This window comes from Heliconius melpomene, chromosome 5 (genome assembly GCF_056956725.1).
Source record: "Heliconius melpomene rosina isolate 202511_hmr_F chromosome 5, ASM5695672v1, whole genome shotgun sequence".
NCBI lineage: Eukaryota > Metazoa > Arthropoda > Insecta > Lepidoptera > Nymphalidae > Heliconius > Heliconius melpomene.
In genome coordinates this window covers 8460968-8474861 of record NC_140393.1, presented here as the reverse complement: position 1 = coordinate 8474861, position 13894 = coordinate 8460968, and the positions used below count along the sequence as shown (strand labels likewise).

Here is a 13894-nt window from a genome sequence, read left to right as displayed (position 1 = left end):
GCACATTGTAAAGGGCTTCCAAACTATTTGCAATACGTGTTGACACATCTGAATCTATAATAACAACAACAACAAGTTATTATTATATATTAGTGTAAACATAAGAAAAATATCATCTAAAAATAAAAACCAGGCACATTTTGAACGAAATAACATAGAAGACCTAGAAATGACAAATCCCTAAAAACTAGACCTTGGAAAACGATTAAAATTAGGAATATAACTTCAGATCAGAATTACTAAAACTGCTGACCAGCTCAACATTCCAGCTGCGCCGCAACGGCGTCCAATAAATTAGTACTAATAAATGGTTTTCATGTTTCACTACAATTTGAGTGTTATTTAATCAATTTGAACTTGAACCTATTAGTAGCTGAAGCCCAGTTCAGATATCAAAGTCAGGGTTTTTCGAAGAAAACGGCACTCTGTTCGTAATTGTTAAGGTATAATATTAAACGGCCGATTGTACCCTTGGTGCGGACATGGAGGGAATAAATCTGGTATTTCCGGTTCTTGTATGACTCATCTGATACTTTAACATGCTGCCATTGAAGTTACTACATATATCGCTATATAAACGAGGCTGAAGAAGGAAAACGTGAAAAGGAAGATGGTAATTTAATAAAATGAGTACGTAACATGTTTATTACATTCAAGCTGCAAGCAGCATACAGCAGAGTAGGCAGAGGGAACATAGAGCTAAAACACTCCGTGCCCTATCTCCCGCCGCTTAACCCCGCGCTATGCCTTGTTTCCACCCGAACTAAGAAATGAAAATAATAATTCATTTCCCCCAAATGGGAATCGAAGCACAGCCTTAAAGACCTAAGACTTGCCTACTGTTATAATTTTGTAATCTTTGCATATTAGCGCGGGTGATGATTGCTAATATATATGTATATGCTAGCATTTGTTTTGATAACAACGTGCGTCACTGTAAGCGCAATTATTGAGCAGAGGAGGAAGGAGGTGCTCCTCCTAGTCTATCCGTATATTCTATCTATAGGAATGACATGCAACTATATTATTACTGGACATAAATTATTTAAAGTTAATACTAACTAATAACTTATGTATTTTGTATTCGTTTAAATATTTTATGATCGAAATTTTGACATGACTGCCATTATAATAAACGTGGTAACAAGGTCGGGATCGTTTTTGGTATCAAGCATCAATCGGGATTACAGAATTGAATTAGGTATAAGTGGTCGTCATGTATCTTATAGATAGAAAACATAAACACCTGCGTTCGCTTCATCGATAACGTACGCTCCATCGATAAGCGATCCTACATGTAGGAAGCAACTTGGTTTGCTTTCGGTGATCGCGGGAAGTCTAGGGTCCTGTATTCACTTCATTCCGTGCTTTTTAGACCTAGTTCTCCCAACTATCTGTTTTCCGTTTTTTCTTTTCTTTTCTCTTTCCATAAAATATCATTACGATCTCAAGTAAATATCATGCTTTTTACACTAACTTACACGTTAAGCTTCATGGCTAACTCGTTTGCAATCGCAGGAATCCTGTGAAATAATTCGCCAGAGGCTATCAGAAGAGCACACATCCTATCGTGAGACTTTTAACCTAAGTATAAGTTATTTATTTGAAGTTGTTCATTTTCTATAAAAATATCAACTATAATTCTATATAATTTATCCTTAAATTATATATTTTGTGAGGAGACCATTTAAAAATATTTTCCGTGGGTGGCAATAGAATGCACAATTAAACCGCGTCATTCTTCATTTATTTTTGGAAGTTATTTAAGTGTAAAGAAAACTTGTGGGCAGGTTATCAATAATAGCATAAAATCTAATTTTATCTATTTATTTTCTTTCTCTATATTCATCATACAGTAAAATTTATAACCAAATTTGAATAATAATTGGCCTGGAAATCTATTCTCACCCTCTTAAAATAATGAAAATAAGTATCAGCCGAGTGTTTACATGTAATTTGGCTGAGTGTACTACTGTAGATGTAAGCTGTTAAAATGTATATAGGAATCTACTGTAATACTTGGTAACCTAATACTATATTTTTAAAATAGGCTAATGTAATTTATTTATTTGATATTTTTTAAAATTTAATCATGGTCCCTACGTAAAAGAGAAAATTAAAGGGAAAAGAGAATAAAACATTGTTGACAAAGATATGTTTTTTACCCTTACAATTTGGCATGGTCGTTTATACGTAGGGTCCCTACGTCGAAATATAATTTACCTCAAAGAAAGGGTATATCTTTTACACACTAACAATTTTAAAATTCACATTGTAAATTATTAAAGAGGAGATAATTTTACTTTCGTGACGAGTTAATTTGCGAATAATAATAAGGTGGGTACAGCGAGCCAATGGTAAAAAATCTGCACAAAAATCGTTACACAAATCTCATTAGTGAAGCATGTGGCTTAAAATTTAGCAATATTTTCAATACAATAACATTTTTAACGTCAAAAAAGTTTACTGTTGAAACAAAACACAAAAAGGTATAATCTACCTTATCACCTACAATCTCCAGATAAAATCGGGAAAGATAACATTATATTATCATGACGCAGTCGTAGAAATACGCAGATTCTCACAACAACTATAGTGAAAAAGATAAGGCAAGTAACCTGGAAACCAGCGACTTGGCAAGGATCGATGATAGGTAAATTTTAACGCGAATCATTTCCCAATATATCTCTAATACAGTTGAATTTCTTGGAAAGCTCTATATATCCGTAAAGGTGTTAAACTTCAAACATATAGTTTTTATACTTCCATTATTTAAATGGTTTCTGTTTAACGTGAATTCTAAGTCCATTTCGCTGATATCCAGCATGTAGCAAGACAGAGGGAACTTAGTGTTAAAACACTCACTTCCACGCCGCATTCTTTCTTGTTACCAGTAGGAAGAAATATAAATAATTGAATCCCCGAGTGGCAGTCGAATTCATAATCGTCGTCTGACGTCGACTGTGCCACTCCACCATGACGGAATCGACACATAATTTTTACAAAAACATATACATTAATACGGTTAAATTTATTTAAAAATATCCTTTAGAATTGTTTGAATTTAGTTTAATAATAATAAATCCCCTTAAAATAAAAACTTCAGATATACCATACATTGGTTTTAAATAACTTTATCTCTTATAATCGAATCCTGAAGTACGCGAACCATCTTGTAGTGGAGCTGTTGTCTTAAATGTTTCCTTCTAGTCAATACAGTACGTTGCCTAGATAAAAGCTATAGTAAAATAATAATTATACGTTAGTATTCATAATAACTTGTACTAAAACATGTATTTTCAAATAACTATACTAATTACTCTAAAATTCCTGGAGTAATTACAAAGATAAAATTTCGCAAGTTAATTTGTGCTCTAGTAAAATGCTAAATCTAGAATATGCTTCGATTATATGGAAATACAAGTTTTTTTTCTACCATGTTTTAATATTATTGCTACTAAATTAAAAATAAAAACAAGCCAAAACCAGCTTTTATGGTAACTTTTAAGTTACGAAAATACGCTTAACAAAATTGCATATTTATGTAGAAATAAAAGTATAATAAATAATAAATTACGCCTCGATAATTCGGCGAAAAATGGGGAACGGAGTCTTTAAGTTCTAAGTTCGTCTCTAAGTTCTAGGAATATAAAAAAAGTACACACAATTATAATTTTTCCACTATTTAATATAACAAGTATATAATGTGCACATACATATATACATAGTTGAGAAGAAATTAATTGCATACAGACTATGCGATTACGCTACAGACCTTGAGCCCGACATACGTAACTCATCGGTATCTATGTACATATTATATTCATGTAGCATTTTGCATTTTACAGTGGATCAACGTTCAAATCCATTTGGAATTGACACTGTAGGTATCCTTACCTACAAAAGTATCTATATAAGAAATAATAATCTTAACAGTATATTCCTACCCAACTGAAAATTAATGCAAATAAATAAAAATGCAACAATAACAGAATCTTGTTTATAATGAAGAGAAGTAATTTTCTCTTCATTATAAGCAAGATACGTCAAATATAATTTTCGTCGAAAAGTAGATTTAATATAAAGCATCATACGAAAGAAATATCTTCATTACTTCTCTTACTCTCTACTCTTTTTTTTCAGGTTTATGCTTAATCAATCCCGCATGTAGCAGCGGAGGCAAAGGGAACCTAGCGTTAATCTTTGCTTTTCGAAGCGGGCTATTTACTATGAAGAAATAAAAATATTGACAAATGGAATTCATAGTGGAATCCAACCTACAGCTACCGCTCTACTGTTGTACGCTTGTACCTGCGCCACTACGCCGTCGGTCTCTTTAAGCTAAATAGCTTCTACGAAATCAAAATTGTCATTAAATCATTTTAATGCGTAATTTGGTTTATAACAAAACAGGATTTGACGGAATGCGTAAGCGATAGCAAAGACCTGATGTTTTATTGTTCCTTGTTATTATATGATGTGTCAACTATGTATGAGTAGGCGTTATTCATAATTATAATAATTATTAACTAAAGAGTTAAGACTCAAACGCGGTGTCGCTTTCTGAAACTTATTTTAATATAGCCAAAGGATACTATATTTTTTTCCAAATATATATACTTTTTAATTAAAAATGTCTTTTCTTATACCTTCAAGAATATATTGTGTACAAAGTTTCATGATAATCTCTTGAGTAATTTTGGTGTAACACTATTATAATATTAGTATGATAATTAATTTTGAGGCCAGATGTGATGGGGGTATAAATTTGCAACTATAAACACGACAAGTTGCAAGTTGATTCCAACTTGAGGAAATATTTAGTAATTTAATGTCCCCTCTCTCGTATCAACGCAAAGCATGAGCTAAGATGGGCTGCGCCCCCCAACATGCGATGTATTGAAATTCGGCAGAAAGTGAGAAACATAAGGGGCTTAAGGAAACGGGGTGTCTTAACAGTAGGTTCCCAGGTTTTCTTGTTTGTAAACTAATAGAACTGAACTGTACTTAATAAACATAAGTGATTCTAGATCATTTCAAATTTACTGGCATATTAATTAATATTGTGTATTTGCCAATTAAAAGCCTTTTACAGAAGTCCGTAATTTCTTTTACAGAAGTCCGTATAAAATATTCCAAGTATATTTATATAAAGTGAAACTATTGTTATTAAGTGATGACTAATAGACAAGTTCTACAATAGCATGTTATATAAATCTAAATCTCTATTGACATGTTTAATAGTGATAATTAATATTTTTTTATGTTTATAGCAGGGAAGGCAGAGAGAACCTAGTTTGAAACTGTTCTCTGCTTTCTACCTGAATTTAAAATACAATGTGCTGTTTTGCAGAAATCAATGCCGCATTATGTCTACCAGAACAATAAAAATGAAAACAATGCAAAAAAAAGCAATTAATATGTAATTTAATTTTTTTTTAAGTGTTTAATTAAACATGTTCTGTTTTTATATCACGTATACAGTACATTACATACATTTATTTCTTAAATTAGAAAGTTACACCAATTTTTCTTAATATCAAACTTATAATACTTGAGTGAATCAGTGAAAAGCATATTATTGATAAGCAGTTTATTTAACACCTGCATATTATGAGTCATAATTATTGACTAAAAATGTTTGTACATATCATATAATAAAAATACTTTTAACATTATTTTTTAATCAGCTTAACACTGTATCCAGCATATAGCAGGGTAGATAGAGGGTTAAGTGTGTTAAAACACTCCATTCCCCACTTTCCATAAAATTTTTCGAGGCATTGAATTTACTCAATGCCTGGCTTTTAACTTGTTGCCAGAATGAAGAAATGAAAATATTAATTTATAACAATTTATTCCCCTGAGTAGGGATTGAATTTACAACCATTGAAACCTTGTACCACAACTTTTCTAACTTCATAACATTTTTATCAGATTATCAAAAGATCAGTATAGTAAGCTTAAATATTAAACAAATAATATATCAATCATAATCCTAATGATAGAATATATTAGGGACGTACTTTATATACTTATGTTCTACTTTTTCATAAAAATTAATTATAATAACTCAGCCAGCGGTTATACTATTGTCAATCATAGAATGATTCAACTGTATAAAGAAAAATGATATGCACATTAACATAATGAAAAAACAAATTTTACGATCCTAATATTTATATTAATAACAATGACGTCAAGAACTAGAAAAGGACGATAATTTACCTAACTAGAAAATGTATTTATTTATTTGTGTAAAATGTTAAATGCCATTGCTGAGTATTAGAAAATATGGAAAATTATAACAATTATTGATAAAAAATTTAATAAACCAGTCTTATGATCTCATTTCCTCATCAATGCGCAATCGCCTTGAAGTCACTATGTATTTAATTTTGCAAGGTGAATGTAGGTAAACGTACAAAAAAGAAGAACGATGTCCCTCCTGGAGAGTAAATTATGAGAATTCATAATACGTACGTAGATTTTAATAGGAAGCATTATTATAAACGAGACCATTAGCGCGTAACCATAAAAAAAATAAGTACTTACGTATTGCGCTATGTGTAATAGAAACAGACACCCGAAGATGGATGGTAGAAATCTTCGCAAAACCGTTTCACTGACGCCACCCATTGTTTTGTTAACTTCACTATATTATTTAACTAACAGATTGTTACTATATCATAATTGTACAACACAACGACTTATTAAAAATGGAGTCTATATAATTCTCTAATTATTGTTGTATCACAAATGTATAATTCACATATCCTCCATTCCTCGACTGAGCTCAATTTACCACAGACACATTATTTAGTAGACATGGGCGTTACGTAGCGTCACTAGTTTCAGAAACTGCTTACAAGCCAAATCACGGCATAACTAGTTTCGGGCTGTCGTCGAAACTAGTTATGCCGTGATTCGGAGCTACGCGGTTATTCGAAATTACACATATGTTACGTTGTGGTTATGTGTCTGTACACATAGCCATTATTTCACATACGTAGTTTCATGAGAGTAAGCACTAATCAAGTTACATCGACACTAGCACAGTTGTATCTCGCTCTATTATAGTACGTACCGCAAGAAAAAAAGAGACGAGAATAGGCGAATTTGATTGAAAAGCTACAAACATCGTACTTTTTTGTATTAAACACTCAATGAAACGAAAAAGCGATTCTAAAATGTAAATGCAGAAGTTAAACTATATTATTTATAGTTTTATGAAAATTCCAAGAAAAAACCATATTATTGTTAATAGCTACATTGACACTTATATACTTGCATCTTGCTCTATTTTAGTACGTTCCGCAAGAAAGAAAGAGACGACAGTAGTTTAATATGTATGCATTAATGCAATTCGATCGATTATTATTTTATATCGATAATTGAAACAAAACTCTGCCTCGACACCAGAGCGAAGAAATGAAAATATAAATGTAAATAAATATTTAATTTCCTCGATTGGCGATCGAACCCGCAACCGTCGCGTTACAGCTACGCCTTTGTGCCGCTGCGCCACGGCGTGGATTTTAACCAATTCCGAGTTTTTTTTGTTTAGCGTGACGTAGCTTTCTTAATGTTTATTATTTATTAAAAGAGGTTCGGTTACAATGGCTTGCGACGTTCACTTCACACTTGTATATCTTAAGCACTTGGGATTTTTTATTCGATCTACTAAGACTTTTAAGAATTCCAGTTCAGTTATTATTTTATTTAATTCATTAATTAATAGTCAATTAGAATATTGTTCAACTGTCTGGAATCCATATTATGAAACACATAAAAACTGATTAGAACGAATTCAAAAAAGTCTTTAAAAATGTTATCTTCCAGAGATCACGAAGTACGATGACTTATTAAAATATTATAATATGTTAAAATATCCCATCGCAGAAATATTGCCGATCTTTGCTTTTTACACTAATTAATGTCTTGATTGTTCAAAGATTTTAGGTGAACTTAATATTATTACCCTTAGATTGAATGCAAGATCATGTATGCAAAATTTCAAAACGAGGTTCGCTACAAAAAATTGAAGCCTAAGTCCACCACTTAATAGAACTTTGAATGTTAATAATAAATTAGCGCAAAAATCTGAATTTGATGTTTTTAATGATTCCTTACGTTTGTATAAAGCAAAAGAAAAAATATTTTATATACGTAATAAAGAATCCATAACTGAGCTTACAATTTTTATAACGTTTTTTAAAATCTTAATTTTGGGTTTGTAATTTGTTATTTTTTTTTGTTTTATGGTTAGCTATATAGCAATAGTGCAGGCTGCTAAAATTAATTACTTTTTAAATGTTTTTAATTTTAAGTCTTTTAAATTTTTATTGTATACTTTATTTTAATTATGCAAACAAAAGTTCTGAAATAGTCAGCGAATAAAGGCTTTATTTATTTATTTATTATTTATTTATATTCAGTATTAAAATTTTAACATTTAATTTTAATTTAAGTACTAGTTATACATTTATAACTGTGTTTATGTTACAAGTTTAAAAGCCTGTTTTTGTAGTATGTAACGTTGGCTTCCTAATAAATAAATAAATTAATCTATTGTACCCTGTGCTTACTTTCAATTTCTTTCAGCTTCACGCTGTTTCCCACACACAGCAGGGTAGGCAGAGGGAACCTAGTGTAACACTCTGTTACACTAGGTTCCCCACTTTCTGCCGAATTCTGGAGGCATTGCGTGTTGAGTGGCAGAACTCAACTCCGCGCTTTACCTCGACACCAGAGCGAAGAAATGAAAATATTAATTTAAATAAATATTTCATCTCCTCGAGTGGGGATCGAACCCATAACCAGCTGGTTTTTACCTCAAGTTTGGTCTCAAGTTTCATCCAATTTTAAACCTGAATATTTTGCTATTACGTGTCAGTTTCGCGTTTATGTTTTTTTTGTATTTTTAAATTTCTTTTTCCATTCTGTAAGTGTAAAATTATTCCCTCTTTTTGAATGTATTTTGTGTGTTAATTTTTTTTTTCACTTAATTTGGAATTTTAATTTCACTCCATAATTAAATATATCAAATATTATTAAAGAGCGATCAGCGAAAAAACTATATAAAATTCTGTATATTAAAAATATATAATACAATAAAGTGTATATAAAAAAATATATTAAAATAATTGTATATAAAATAAATTAATAAATAATTACATTTTAGTAGCAAGATATTGTAATTTAACCTAAAACGTTTTCGTAATCACAACTATAAAAGTAGTCGTATTAAACTTACAACTGCTTATGAAGCATTTGTAACTAGTTACAGAAATAACTAGTTTCTGAAACTAGCTACGCGTGTGTCCGAAACTAGTGATCACTGGTTATGCTTAAAAGACGTTACGGCCCATGTCTATTATTTAGTATTTATTTAAAATAGTGCTGCCAGTACTAGACGAACTTTTTCCTTAAAAATATTAATTATAATTAAATTTAGGGTAACTGTAAATAAAATGTTATATTATGCTGTATATATAAAGTTTCATATAAAGATGTTTTATTAATTAAATTTTTATTCATTTTCTTTGGTATCATAAGTCATTTAATCCGTGCTAAATATGCTTAGATATTATTTTCAAAAAAGACTACAAGAAATCTACTACAATTTTTTTACTTCACTCTTTTCAATATATGAATTATATATATATTTATATATACAGGGAAATAAAATTATGCCAACATTTACTAAAACGCTATATTTTCTTCTCCTAAGAATAGAATAGCTACCTCCATAACTAACTACTAAAAATCTAAACATCATAAATGATCTTATAAAAATTATGATAACTACTACAGCATAATATATATACACTAGTAAATATCCTCTGAAAATTTTAAAAGTATAAACATACATAGTACATATAATTTAATAATATTTTCTTTAACAATTATAACGAATATGTTACTGAGCGTCCTTTATCTGTAGCAAACTAATCCTACGCATCGTATATTTGTTTATTCTGTGCAATTTTAAAGTCACAATTTACAAGTAGTTAAACAATAACAAAGTTGCATCGATTTAAAATAAGAGTAAATAGAAAATTGTAGTATCTGCAAATAAACCACTTAAATAACAAAACCAAAAGCGTAGAAAACTAACAAGAACACTAATTTACTTCATAAATTATGTTTTCATAGATGAAAATATTTTTTATAATTTTTACCATTTTACTCTTTTATTAATATTAAAAAAAACCGGTTTTAACTGAAAATATGGAAGAGAAGAAAAGGCAAAGGTGTATATATGTTACAGCTCGTCAAAAAAAGAAACTTATAGAATTAATGAACAAACATCCTGAATTAATTTCATGCAAAGTAACACAGGATTTTAACTATGGAGACTCACATAAATTGTGGCAAAACATTGCAAATGAATGTAATGGTATACCAGGTGCAAAGAAAACTTGGCGGCAATGGCGAAAAGTATGATTTGTTTATAAAAAAATATACTTTATAGTAGCATATATTTATGTATCATAAATTTAAAATATGATTTTAATAATTTTCAGACATGGCATGATATACGATCTAAAACTAAGAAAAAACAAGCCGAAATAAATGGAGAATTACCAATTTCAAGTGTTTTATTAGCATCTGAAGAGCAAGGTGCTTTGGATATAAAAGATAATTCATGTAACGAGGATTACCATAGAACACCAGAATTTGTACCTCTAAGTGATAATCAACATGATATATTCAGTGAAGAGATGTCTGCCTTTATCAGTGAACCTGAGTCACCACCAGAATCTAAAGTTTTTCCACATGAACATAAAACTTCCAAGTTAGAACTAAGTAGTTCGAAGCATAGTCAAAAAAAATCTGAAAACTGCTATTTTAACTGTGATGTCTTAGCAGCCCAAGAGCAAAGGAAAATACAAATAAAAGAAGATTATTTAAATTTTAAAAAAGATTATTTAAAGCAAAAGCTAAAACTGTTAAAAGAACAAACTGAGGCATTGAAGAGTATAGCCAAAGAGCTTTCAAAATAATTATAACACTAGAATTGATAAATGATTTTTTAACTTATATTTATGATACTTGTTAAGGGTACTTTTTTAGCTCCACATTCTATCTTGCATTTAGCATGGTAGGCAGAGTATGAAACACTCCACATGTATGTTAAGTAGTGGAACACAACTTGCTTTGTGTTGCTACCACTGGGAGAAAAAATATATATTTTCCTGGGTGGAATCAAACCTGCAACCATAGTTATTATAAACAAACTCAACTGCTGACTGTACATGTTTTGATAATTATATAATATTGTTTCCATCTATGGAGGAATCTCATTTGACTATATTTTATAAAATTGTGATATATTTGTAACTTATATTTTTATCTCTTATTTCTTCTTTCCTATAATTTTTTTAATGAAAGATGTTTCTCTATAAATGCAAAATGGTTGTCTATTTATTATTAATTTCTTCATGTTGACAATATTTAATTTTCTTCATAAGCTAAATAAAATAATTTTAATGTCATATTTAGTTGTTGTAATTTAATTAAGTATTTTAAGCAAACTGCAATTATCATAAATGAGATTATAAGAAATTATTGGCTCCTTTTCTTTATGTCTGTTGTCATTATTTAATGGTTTAGGTTTTTAAATTTCATTAATTATGTTATAACCAATTGATATTAAAATAAAAAAAAATCAACAAAGAAACAATATTCATATGAGTTTATTAGGCAATGTTAATGTATTTAAAAATATGGCATTATTTATTGGAGGCTTTTGTAACTCAGGGGCACAAGCGTGACTGTAAACGAGACGGTTGTGGGTTCGATTCCCACTCTGGGAATGAAATATTTAATTAATGGAAGTGTTTGAAAGAAGTGTCTTAATTACTTACCCAGTCTCTGTCTACCCTGTTATGTGCGGGGAATAGCGTGACTTAATTAGCGCGCTTAAAACATATTTTTACTTAAATCAAAAACAGTTTTATAGATTTTTAAAATAAAAAGGTGCAAAAGGAAATGTTTTTTTTTGATTATAAGTAAAATTATGGAATTGGGTACTATACGTAGGGGATAGGATAAATAAAGTTGTATGTATTACGTTATTTTGTATTTCAGTAAATCAGCTTTGAATATTTATTATTTACGTGTAAATTATAAAGATTGTAATTTATGTATAATACATTTCATATTTCTCCTAAACTAAGTTACGGTATGTAGGTAGCTACCGTGGTTCTTGAATCAGAATTGTTGATAAGTATTAAGTTGTATATAGTATGTATTAATTATCTGTTACATTTATATTTTATTTTAAAAAATCTATTTGACAATTGACATTGACGTTACGTATTAATATAATTATTTGAGATCCATAAAGTTTTTATATTATAAAACAGAATTTAATAACTAAATATTTTATTATCAAATTTAAATTCAGTGCATATTAATATAACTTTAAATATATAAAGTACAGAAGTGAAATTTCTATATTTAAGGAAACATTTGTGATGTATCATAAAGATTACAGTAATTTTGTGCGTCCAACACCATCTGATAGGGCCAATGTACCACATACTTCTTCACTACGGGGTGATGAGGCTAGTAAACTATATTTACAAGAAGTAGGACATCTCTTAAGTTCTCAGCGTTTAAAGGAAACAAGTAAAAATATTAAGTGTGCAAAAAAAGTTTTACCTAAGATAAAATCTGATGAAAGTGAATTATCTAGTCTTCAGTTATTTAGCAGTGTACAGAATAATGATTTTAATAAATTACGACAGTATTTAGACAGTCATCCAGAGAAAATAAACATTGTTGATGAATTTGGGTGGAGTTTACTTATGATAGCATGTCAAGCTAATTCTATTGAAACTGTGAAAGAACTTCTTAAACGTGGAATTGACACTTCTATCAGAGATAAGGCTGGAAATTCAGCTCGAAGTTTAGTTATTAAAAATAGTAACATAAGTCTAGTAAACATTTTTTCAGAACACAATAAATCTATCAGGGCTCAAACTAAAACATCTACAGATAAACAACATAGAAATAAAAGTTTAAAAGAGAGATATAAATGTGAAATATGTGACAATAATTTATATGATGATAAACAAGAACACTTGTCATCTACAATACACAATATAAATGCAAGTAAAGGTAAAAAAATACCAGTATGCTATGGTATTCCTGAATCAAATAAAGGTTTTCAGCTTATGTTACAATTTGGTTGGAATAAAGAAGATGGTTTAGGTCCTAATGGGTCTGGTAACAAATACCCTATTAGAACCATTAAAAAGAATGATAGAAACGGGCTTGGTCTAAAGAAAAGCAAGCAAATTGTAAATATAAAAGAAGAATTACAGCAGCAAATGAGCAAATGTAAATGGAAAAAAGATCGGGACAATAATAGACAAATGGAAATAAATTTTAGAAGACAATTTTATTGATTGATTTCTGTTTTATAAAAAATATATATTTTTTTAAGATTTGGGTTTTTTATATCAGCCTTTTTGTATGTCTAGTTGATTCTAAAATTTCTTTTTTATTGTACATTTATTTGATTGTTTTTTACTTATTTAATTTCTACATTTCCCAAGCATTACATTATTTTATCATATGTAGGGATGATTACAAAATTTTAATGTGTTAACTTTTATTTAAAGTATTATTATAGCTTAGTTTATAAATGGAACCACTGTCTAAACAAGGAAGAGTTAGGAAAACTGCAAGGCTAGGGGCCTTTGGAAAATTAAAAAAAAAACATAAATGTAGTATAACTTAAAATAGTGTTTTTTTTTGTCTTTTAATTTGATCACACAAATCTCAGAAACAGTTTAACCAATTCCAAAACCAGTTTTCACTTTTGTTCTGGTCAGCTTCTCTTAATATTTACCGTTTGTTTTATTTGAAATGGTTCACA

At 29.5% G+C, this 13894-nt stretch overlaps 3 protein-coding genes across 8 annotated transcripts in view; 2 read left to right on the top strand and 1 right to left on the bottom strand.

The window, feature by feature from the left end:
• The window catches only part of Npc1a (Niemann-Pick type C-1a), a 49126-nt gene extending 42311 nt beyond the window's left edge, over positions 1-6815 (bottom strand). For all 6 annotated transcript variants that reach the window (XM_085185544.1, XM_085185548.1, XM_085185547.1 and 3 more), the window contains exon 1: positions 6556-6815. In XM_085185544.1, coding sequence (XP_085041670.1) covers positions 6556-6639 — 84 coding nt within the window. In that variant the 5' untranslated portion in view covers positions 6640-6815. The remainder of the gene's footprint in view (positions 1-6555) is intronic.
• Positions 6816-9964: 3149 nt separating this feature from the next.
• LOC146539190 (uncharacterized) lies at positions 9965-11419 on the top strand. Its single transcript, XM_085185554.1, has 2 exons — positions 9965-10443; positions 10530-11419. The coding sequence occupies exons 1-2, from the start codon at positions 10234-10236 to the stop codon at positions 11007-11009; spliced, it is 690 nt and encodes a 229-aa protein (XP_085041680.1). The 5' UTR covers positions 9965-10233; the 3' UTR covers positions 11010-11419.
• An 873-nt stretch (positions 11420-12292) lies between these two features.
• Positions 12293-13460, top strand: LOC146539189 (G patch domain and ankyrin repeat-containing protein 1 homolog). The gene has a single exon (XM_085185552.1). The coding sequence runs from the start codon at positions 12486-12488 to the stop codon at positions 13419-13421; it is 936 nt and encodes a 311-aa protein (XP_085041678.1). The 5' UTR covers positions 12293-12485; the 3' UTR covers positions 13422-13460.
• The last annotated feature ends 434 nt before the right edge of the window (positions 13461-13894 follow it).